General features: G+C 45.5%; 1 protein-coding gene across 4 annotated transcripts; it reads left to right on the top strand.

Annotated features, from left to right (window-relative positions):
* Positions 1–1,915: 1,915 nt before the first annotated feature.
* LYRM9 (LYR motif containing 9) lies at positions 1,916–9,777 on the top strand. 4 transcript variants are annotated; one of them, XM_079955936.1, is made up of 4 exons: positions 1,916–1,978; positions 5,898–6,043; positions 7,927–8,019; positions 8,982–9,777. In XM_079955936.1, the coding sequence occupies exons 2-4, from the start codon at positions 5,918–5,920 to the stop codon at positions 8,997–8,999; spliced, it is 237 nt and encodes a 78-aa protein (XP_079812062.1). In that variant the 5' UTR covers positions 1,916–1,978; positions 5,898–5,917; the 3' UTR covers positions 9,000–9,777. The 4 variants fall into 4 exon arrangements, with proteins under 4 accessions (XP_079812062.1, XP_079812064.1, XP_079812061.1 ...); XM_079955938.1 differs by having other exon boundaries at positions 1,923–1,978; positions 5,901–6,043; XM_079955935.1 differs by lacking the exon at positions 1,916–1,978 and adding an exon at positions 2,009–2,225 and having other exon boundaries at positions 5,901–6,043.
* Positions 9,778–10,743: the final 966 nt, after the last annotated feature.

Below are 10,743 nucleotides of genomic sequence, written 5' to 3'. Positions count from 1 at the left end.
GGTGCCCCACAAACGCTCCTCACATTCCTCCCATGGCTGGAAAGGGGTCAGTTTAACCACTGGTTTGCTAAGAAAGCAGAATTATGGTACTATGTCATGTCTAAAAAGTGTGTCACCAACGTGAAAAGTTTGGAAAGCTCTGTTGTAGAGAAAGGGAAAATAAGAACGCCCAATTCATGCATACATTCTTCTAATACATGGAATCATAGAATCGTAGGGTTGGAAGGGACTCTGAGGGTCATCTAGGCCAACCCCCTGCAATGCAGTAATCTTTTGCCCAATGTGGGGCTTGAATTCATCACCCTGAAATTAAGAGTCTCATGCTGAGCTATCCCAATAGAATCCCAAATTAGAGGGCCTTTTGCCCATCACGGAGGCATCACAGCTCACCTCCCCAATCACATCTAGGATTAAAGCATGAATTGCTATTTCGCAGGCCCCTTTTCTGTGGCATTGCAGGCAGATATCCAACAGACAAAGCTTTACTGGAAAAACTTCAGCTTTTGGATTCCCGTTTATCACACAGTCTTGGAGAACACGGGATTTTCCTGCAGAAACTGCTGTCAAGAGCAGGCCTGCGTCTTGCTCGCCAGAGGGCGCCCTTTCACTGCCTGAAGCACGCCTGCGTCCCAGTCGCTGATTATGTACCACAGAGATAGAAAAAGATTAGAGCCACGCACGGACTAAAATTCGTGTTGCACTGAGTTTTTTTCCCATCCAAGATTTAGGTGTGATTGAGGTGAAGCTTTTCGTTGCATGGAGTAAGCGTGATCATTCGCTGATGCGAACTCATTTAGCTACTGTTAGAATCATAGATAACAGAATCTAAGAATTGTAGTTACTTCTTTTGCAACCCACCCACAACAAAAAACATAGCAAGAAGAGACGATTTTGTTTTGCTTAACCCCCTTCTATGTGTACTTATTTCTCTTTTGTTTCTTTCTTAAATGAATGCTCAATAAATAATCAATACAAAAAGCAAGGTTTTATTTTGCAGAATGATATTCATAACAATAATTTTTCCATAGAAAACAAGGCCCGTTGGAAAGAATATTGTTGCTTTTGCTGTTAATAATAATAATAATATAATTAATAATAATATATTAATTATTATTAATACTGATGGTGATTGTGATTCCATACAAAATAAAACCTGAGTTAGAAAGAATTAATTCTGGATAATAATAATAATAATAATTTATCCACAAGCAGGCTCGACTTTAAACAGAGATTGGCTGGGCCTCTGTCATGGATGCTTTAGCTGAGATTCCTGCGTGGCAGGGGGTTGGACTAGATGACCCTCGTGGCCCCTTCCAACTCTACAATTCTGTAATTCTGTAATTGCTGATGGGTGCCCTGGGACCTAAACCCAAGCAGCTTCTGTGAAATTCTGAAGATCTTTCGTGATCTGCATACAAAGCTTTCCTGCGTACATTTAGAGCTCACGATTTCCCTCCAATAATCCCTTCCCTCCCCCTTCCCAATAGAGCCAGAATCCTTAGCACCCTTAGCAAACCTTAGTTCCCGGATTCTTTGCGGGTTTTGTGCTTGGAATGTGTGTTGAATGAGATTTACATATCTGCTGCGGATCTGCTAAAAGGAGACAGTCTAATCCCACTTCCCTAGAACAGGCACCCCCAAACTCAGCCCTCCAGATGTTTTGGGACTACAACTCCCATCATCCCTGAAAACTGGTCCTGTTAGCTAGTCATGATGGGAGTTGTAGTCCCAAAACATCTGGAGGGCCGAGTTTGGGGATGCCTGCCCTAGAATTAATCCACACTGAACTCAGTGAGATTTACTCCTGAGTAAACGTGTGCTGAGTAGGGCTGCTTCCAACGAGAACCCGGAAGCTTCGTATCCAGCAAATAGGATGTGTCCCTCTACAACTTTTTATCTCTACGTTGCCCGGAGAACGACGGCAGAGGTGTCCTGGAAAAAGGGACCGCGCATGCGGCAGGAGGAGGTCAGCTTCTTGGTAAGGGAGCTTTTGCAACAGGGAATGTGCATATATGCGTGTGACGGGAGCTGGGGTGCTTCGTGCACAGGGGGCCGTTGGAGACTGTATACTGGGGAAGGCCTGTAAGACAGATTGGGAGGTGAAGGGGAGGGTGGAATGCAATGCAAAGGTTGCAAACCCCAGAATGCAAGAGGGGCGTCACTGGATGATACCCAGCTCTACCTCTCTTTCAAATCAGAACCAGTGAAGGCGGTGAAGGTCCTGTGTGAGTGTCTGGAGGCGGTTGGAGGATGGATGGCGGATAACAGATTGAGGTTGAATCCTGATAAGACAGAAGTACTGTTTATGGAGGACAGGAGGCAGGCAGGTGTGAAGGATTCCCTGGTCCTGAGTGGGGTAACTGTGCCCCTGAAGGACCAGGTGCACAGCCTGGGATCATTTTGGACTCACAGCTGTCCATGGAGGTGCAGGTCAAATCTGTGTCCAGGGCAGCTGTCTACCAGCTCCATCTGGTACCCAGGCTGAGACCCTATCTGCCTGCGGACTGCCTTGCCAGAGTGGTACATGCTCTGGTTATCTCTTGCTTGGACTACTGCAATGCACTCTGTGTGGGGCTACCTTTGAAGGTGACCTGGAAACTACAACTAATCCAGAACACGGCAGCTAGACTGGTGACTGGGAGTGGCCACTGAGACCATATAACACCGGTCTTGAAAGACCTACACTGGCTCCCAGTACATTTCCGAGCACAATTCAAAGTGTTGGTGCTGACCTTTAAAGCCCTAAACAGCCTTGGTCCAGTATACCTGAAGGAGCGTCTCCACCTCCATCGTTCTGCCCGGACACTGAGGTCCAGCTCCGAGGGCCTTCTGGCGGTTCCCTCACTGCGAGAAGCCAAGTTACAGGGAACCAGGCAGAGGACCTTCTCGGTAGTGGTGCCCGCCCTGTGGAACACCCTCCCACCAGATGTCAAAGAGAAAAACAACTACCAAACTTTTAGAAGACATCTGAAGGCAGCCCTGTTTAGGGAAACTTTTAATGTTTGATGTATTACAGTATTTTAATATTTTTTTTGGAAGCCGCCAGAGTGGCTGGGGAAGCCCAGCCAGGTGGGCGGGGTATAAATAAATTATTATTATTATTATTATTATTATTATTAACATTGTGCAAAGCAGCAGAGGCAGCCCCCAAGTTAAGGCAATGTGGGCTGAGCGCGTTTCTATCCCTCTCTTACTCCAAAGAGCTCGAGGCTGCGTAAAGAGTGCTCCCTGTCCTGCCAACCTAGCAGTTCGAAAGCACGTCAAAGTGCAAGTAGATAAATAGGTACCACTCCGGCGGGAAGGTAAACGGCGTTTCCGTGCGCTGCTCTGGTTTCGCCAGAAGCGGCTTAGTCATGCTGGCCACATGACCAGGAAGCTGTACACCGGTTTCCTCAGCCAATAAAGCAAGATGAGCGCCACAACCCCAGAGTCGGTCACGACTGGACCTAGTGGTCAGGGGTCTCTTTACCTTTTTATTAGCTTCATGGCCTAGCAGGGATGTGAACTTGGGTCTCCCAGGCTGATGCTCTTGAACCACTGAGCAATGTTGGAGGCAGGGGTGGGGTTGCAAATCCGACACCCCCGGGCGTCTCTGGTGGGTGGGTGTAATGCAGCTGCCTTGGTGGGAGGGGAGGAGGCTATGGGTATGGGTGGGAACGTACCTTTGGACTTCAAGGTGTGAAAATAGCAAATTTAACCTCAGGCAGCACGGACCACGGTAGGCAGATTGTGCATGGAAGCGCATGGAATTGCACCAAGGTGCAGTAAACAACCATCGTGGAATGTGAGCATGTGCAAGCCTGTGGCACAGTGCGCTCACTGCGTCCAACATTCCTCCTCCGTGCTTTCCTGATTTATTGGCGGAGCGACTTGTAAACAAATCTGCTTTCACTAATGTATTAATTTTTAGGTGGCAATCCGAGCGGTAAATTTAAAGCTTTGATCGGTGCTTTTTAGGTGACAGTAAGCCAAGTTGTGGCAAATATGTGCGTGTGATTTCTACAGGTGGGAGAGAGAGCGAGAGAGAGCAGAAGCTGATAAATCTCAGGACTTCAGCTATTTGTTTGCAGGACATCTTGAATTTCAGAATTATTGTTTTCCAGGATTCATATACATTTTAGAGATGGAAGGTGTTTTGCAGGTTGTCTCGCCCAACAGGCATCTTCCTCCTTCATATCATCAGTGTTGTCCTGGTAGAACTCAGCAAGGGACAGGATAGGGACTAAACGAACTGGCTTTGCCTGTCATTTAGTTTGCTCCGCTTGTCATTGACTCTGGCGCCACCTACTGTTTGGCTCCTTCCCTTCCATCCTACCAGTCTCAATGGGCACCAGCTGCCAGGCAGCTGCAGTTATTTAAACTGTTCTTGTGTAGCCAGACATTTCAATGATCATTTTATACAGCTTTTAATAATTTTATAAGCATGCTTTTATATTGTTGTACACTGCCCTGATAATTTATGGGAAGGCAGTACAGTGGTACCTCAGGTTACATACGCTTCAGGTTACAGACCCCGCAAACCCAGAAATAGTGCTTCAGGTTAAGAATTTTGCTTCAGGATGAGAACAGAAATCGGGCTCCGGCGGCGCGGCATTAGCTAAAGTGGTACTTCAGGTTAAGAACAGTTTCAGGTTCTGAACCGACTTCCGGAACAAATTAAGTACTTAACCCGAGGTACCACTGTAAACAAATAGTTTTATTAAATACATAAATATAAATAAAACAGCTTTTAATCAATCAGTTATACATAATGTAAAACATCTTATAAATTGATATATAGGTATACATAAATGAAGAGTCACCTTCACCTTTCGATTAGAGATGCATGATTAATACCTCTTATACCATAATAAATAGCACAATTGTATTTTGAATTAAAGACAATATTTACTTACAGAACACCATACTTATATTCAGAGCATTATAAACCAAGAATTTATTTCCGATATCAAGCTTAAATTTTTACTGTACTCAATAAATTTTTCTCATTTTAACACAAAATCCAAAAAATTCCCCAGTCAGTTTAGTCACTGCTGTGAAATCTCAAAAGCTTTCTATCCATTCATTCATAGGTGGTGTAGTAGTCAATCTCTACATTTTTGCAAAATGTTTCCTATCGGCAGCCAAAGACATCATTTCTTTTTGCTCTGATATTGCTGACCTTTCTGAAATGAACCATATCTGAAGCGCTCTTTATTAAGGAGCAAGGCCTCTGCAACTCAGTGGGACTTACCTCTGAGTAAATATTTTGCCTTTAAAACTCCAGCTCCTCTAAGATCAGATTCAGGAGCAGAGCTGGTTACAGTGTCCTGGCAAAAAGGACAGGATAACTCCTGCCACACAGTCAAAAGCTCTTGAATTTGTGGGTGATTCTCATGAATATGAAAATGTATGAATAATAATATTTATACATACATACATACATACATACATACGTACATATATACCATGCTCATCTGGCTGGCTTTCCCCAGCCACTCCGGGCGGCTCCCAACAGAATAATAAAAACACCAAACACTAAAAATTTCCCTAAACAGAGCTGCCTTCAGACATCTTCTAAAAGTCAGATACTTGTTTATTTCCTTGACATCTGATGGTAGGGCGTTCCACAGGGCGGGCGCCACTACCAAGAAGGCCCTCTGCCTGGTTCCCTGTAACCTCACTTCTCGCAGTGAGGGAACCGCCAGAAGGCCCTCGGAGCTGAACCTCAGTGTCTTGGCTGAACGATGGAGGTAGAGACGCTCCTTCAGGTATACTGGGCCGAGGCTAATGAATGACTAAATTGCAGGCTGAATGACAACTGTTTTAGCTGTCGCTTCAGGGATGCAAACCTTGACGTTGGGGTCGCTTGTGCAATCTGACTAATACTCCTGCAATTCTGTCGCGCTTTCTTTGAGGAGCTGATCGATCGCAGGCGATGGCTCCCCTCCCGGGAGCAGAGCTGGTGAAGAGCCCTCTGCAGCTCTACCGATACCTGTTGCGTTGCTGCAAGTTGTTGCCAGGGAAGAACGTCCAGGAGCACTACAAGCACATGATCCGGCAGGTAAGGAAGAAGACTTAGACCTGTTGTTGTTGTTTAGTCGTTTAGTCGTGTCTGACTCTTTGTGACCCCATGGACCAGAGCACGCCAGGCACTCCTGTCTTCCACTGCCTCCCACAGTTTGGTCAGACTCATGCTGGCAGCTTCGAGAAGACTGTTCCACCATCTCATCCTCTGTCGTCCCCTTCTCCTTGTGCCTTCCATCTTTCCCAACATCAGGGTCTTTTCCAGGGTGTCTTCTCTTCTCATGAGGTGGCCAAAGGATTGGAGCCTCAGCTTCAGGATCTGTCCTTCCAGTGAGCACTCAGGGCTGATTTCCTTCAGAATGGATAGGTTTGATCTCCTTGCGGTCCATGGGACTCTCAAGAGTCTCCTCCAGCACCATAATTCAAAAGCATCAATTCTTGGGCGATCAGTCTTCTTTATGGTCCAGCTCTCACTTCCATACATCACTACTGAGAAAACCATGGCTTTAACTATACAGACCTTTGTTGGCAAGGTGATGTCTCTGCTGTCTAGGACTTAGACCTAGGATCATAGAATTGTAGATTTGGAAGGGGCCACGAGGTTCATTTTAGTCCAATGCCCTGCAACACAGGAATCTTTCGCTCAATGTGGGACTCAAACCCTTGACCCTGAGGTTAAGCATCTCATGCTGTACTGACTGAGCTATCCCAGCAAGTCTTCCCAGGATGCTGAAAGCTTGCTTTGTCTAGCTCAGTATCACAGCAGCTCTCCAGGATTTCAGGCCGGGAACACGCCCAACCAGATCGCCCTGTCACCTAAACGTAAAGTCAGGGCTGTTGTCCTACTCAGAGTAGGCCCATTGAAAATCTCAGACAGGGCTAACTTGGCTCCCTTAGTTCCAGCGGGTCTCCTCCTAGTTGGATGCAACTCCAAGGCTGTAGTCCTCATGCCTTGAGATAAAGGATTGGATTAAATAAGAACCTCGGAAACGGTCTTGTTCAGAGTCAGCAGAAAAAGGGAGAAGCATGTCTGCGAGGGGCTGGAAAAGATGGATGTCCAATATGATGTTAGCCTGACACGTTTTGCCTTGCATGAGCCTCCTTCAAGGGCTTATCTCACTAATTTCCTTATAAACTTTGGGTGGCCTTTGTGCAGCTTGTGGAGAAATTTGCAAGACTGGATGCTTCCTGTGTGCATATACTGAGTCAGACTGTTGGTCCATGCAATTTGGAATTTGTAACCTAGACCTTGGCTGAGAGCAGTTACAAGGCCATTGGAGAGAGCTGCCACTGGGGAAACAGAGGAGGCTGCTTTAAACAGAGTCAGACTCTTTGTCCCTCAGTATTGCCAACACCAGCTGGCAGCAGCTCTCCAATAAGGGTACTTTGGATAAGGAGCGTTCCTGGCCCTACCGGAATTGAGCTAGTGCCCAAGATCACTAGGCCTGAACTGGGTGTTAAGAGATACTTAAAGGTAAAGGGACCCCTGACCATGAGCTCCAGTCATGACCGACTCTGGGGTTGTGGCACTCATCTCGCTTTATTGGCCGAGGGAGCTGGTGTACAGCTTCTGGGTCATGTGGCCAGCATGACTAAGCCGCTTCTGGCGAACCAGAGCAGCGCACGGAAACGCCGTTTACCTTCCCGCCGGAGCGGTACCTATTTATCTACTTGCACTTTGACGTGCTTTCGAACTGCTAGGTTGGCAGGAGCAGGGACTGAGCAACGGGAGCACACCCCATCGCGGGGATTCGAACTGCCAACCTTCTGATTGACAAGTCCTAGGCTCTGTGGTTTAACCCACAGTGCCACCCACATCCCCCTAAGAGATACTTATTTTCTAGTAAATGCTCTCTGGACTGAGTGCTCCATTGTCCTTTAACTGAACGGGTCGCTCTCTCCCTGCAAATCGTTTCGCAGAGTTTTCACGTCCATGCTGATGAAGACAACCCAGAGCGGATCCGGCAGATCATCAAGAGATCCATTGAAGATGCTGATTGGGTGATGGAAAAAGTGAGTATTCCTTGCAGTTTTCTGGTTCTGTGAAGAGGGATTGATTGCCAAACTGAGCTCTCTGAGAGGAACACAACTCTCGGCACCCTTAAAACTACAGCTCCCATAATCCTTTGGGGGGTAAGCCACAGGTGCCTGAAGGTGGCTTCTGCCTGGATTCTACGGAGGATCTGCAACCAAAGACTTACAGTGGGGGTGAGTTTGTGGAAATGGCAAAACTGATGGCCATCATTGGAGGCCAGTCAAATCTGAGAATAATTAAACAGTGGGATGGAGTGAAGGAATACATGAAAAAGTATGGTTCCGGAACTGGAATGTTAATAGATAATGTGTAAAACGTGCAGGGGTAAGCAAGGATCAATTGAATAAGAATCAGTTGAATAATTATTAAACTACAACAACACAACAAGATGGAAGAAATTAAAAAAAATATTGAGATCACACATGGGTGAAGGGTAGTGGGGGTATAGGGGAATTTATAAAAATTTCTAATACAATATTTCTAATTGTGTTGCATTTATATATAGCAAAGGGAAGTCTATAGCAATTAGGTATATTTTAATCTAGTCAACTTTGTAATAGGCTTATGTTACAAAATGAATATGGATTTTGAATTTGATGTTTGTAATTCTTTTTCGGTTTTGGAATAAAGTTAAAAAAAAAAAAAGACTTACAATGGGGGTGTGTTCCTGTCCAAGATGCCAGCCAGCCATCTTTGCCCTTTTCCAGCATGCTCCATTCCGGACTCCACTCTCTTCCCATTGAGGAGAGACAAAGCTGGCCAAAGTCACTCCTAGCCACAGAGGACAATTGGGCACATGGGGACAAGGATGTATCCCGCAGCAGCCCCAAGCTATGCCATTGCTCTTTCAGAGGGGCTGCGACCCCATCCAGCACAGGTAACCTGCCTGCGTCCCAGAAGTTTTGCTTATTTCCTGTCTGTTTCCTCCTTTCCCTTTTAGTATAAGAAAAGAAAGTAGGCCAGAAAGAGTTAGATGGAGAGAAGACGCCTCGTTTCTTGAATCAATTTGGGTTCAGAGGACCAGAGTGGATCAGCAGCCCTCGTCTTTCTCCGGTTGCAAAATGTACGATGGCGAACTCTACCTCGGCCTCCCTGGGGTGAGCTTTTCAAAGCTCTTTGCTTTCAGTGATCATCCATTGGCACAGACAAGCAGGATGCTGTCGCGATTTACCAGATTTCGGTTTCAGACTTAAATGCTGAACTCCTTTGACAATGGAGTCAAGGCTTTTAGCTGAAATATAGGGAAGGCTTGAATCTCGAAAAAGGAGTCGTTTGAGATCAGAGGATGGAAAGTTGTGTCTACAGGATTCTGCTTAGGGCTGAATGATGAATGTCACTGTGTTTTGCTGGAATTCAGATAAACAAGACACCCTTGGATTGGAGACTGTTGCTTGCTATCAAATCTTCATTAAAAACAAGTGCATGATAGCCACACTTCTGCTTACTGCCAATAAATCAGGTGCTGTTCACACGCTGAAGAGTCAAGGAGCTCTTTGCTGATTTAAATTAAAACACCCACAGACTGTACAAAAAACCCCAATGTATGTGCCATTTGTAATTCAGTTTTAAGAAAGTGTGCCAGATTACATTACATGAAATTGCTTTTTTTGGTAGCCAAAAGGCAAGGAATTCATATTTACTTTAAAATGATATGCCTTGCTTTTCATTTCATCTGCGCCTCAAAGTGTCCTACAAAGATCTAAAATGTTGAAAAATAAAACGTAGGAACCCCAAGAGTCATCTAGTCCGGAATCCTTGACCTCCGTTTACAAACAGACTCCACCACCTTCCTTAATCCTTTTTGGGCTGGGAGGTTTGTCTCCTAAGTTGTTTTTAAAAGTAAGGGTGTTTTTTGGTGACTCGGCAAACCACAAGATTCCCCCGAGCATGTTCCCCAGTGTCCCTTTGACTCCCATTTCTGTCAGCACTCACCCCCCAAGTTTGCTGTTAGAGGGAGTGATTTATTTCTTTTTTTACTCCAGTTGCCTACAAAATATTTAGGGTGGTTAAATAGGGTGGCTAAATCAGTAGCAGTCCACACGACCGTGTGCTGATATGGAACCACCCATCCTTAGAAGGAAAAAGGTATTCTTTCGATATTCGTAGATCAAAGTTCCCAGTTACCGCTTACAACCACATACTAAAGAGTGTAGCCAATTCTGGCCACACACTCAAGTGTAGACCCATGAAATGAATGGGCATGGCTACTTTAGGTCCATTAATTCCAGCAGATCTACTCTTGAGTGAAACTTCGTTGGATACATGCCTAATGGAGTTTTTTCCAATCTCATGAGACTTCAGGAGTCTGGAGCATTGCAAATTCACCCCAATAACAGGTGGATTTAAGGGAATGCGAGGAGTTCACCCAGTCCGAGAAGGCTTGACAAGGGATGCTGCAACAGTGACAATCAACAGAAAGCAAAACTTTGCAGGACGCTGCTGAAATTTTAAAGCCCAGAGTCCACCACTGCCAAGTATCCTGTAGCATTAAGCAATAGTCTTTTGTTCTAGTTGAAGATGCTTTCATCTGCCTGCAGAGGGCAGCACAGGAAGCCCTTGGCATCTTCCGTTTAGCATCTTCTGATTTCTGATGCCTTAAAAAAATAAAGTTTGCTTCCTTAACTGGAAGAGGTTACAGTGTAGCCTCTGCAACCAGAAGCCAAATTTAATCTCATGGATAATGAACACCACAGCAAAAGAAC

Source organism: Podarcis cretensis (genome assembly GCF_951804945.1).
Source record: "Podarcis cretensis genome assembly, chromosome: 15".
Taxonomy (NCBI): Eukaryota; Metazoa; Chordata; class Lepidosauria; order Squamata; family Lacertidae; genus Podarcis; species Podarcis cretensis.
Note: the sequence above shows the minus strand (reverse complement) of the source record. Positions and strands in the feature narration are given on the sequence as shown.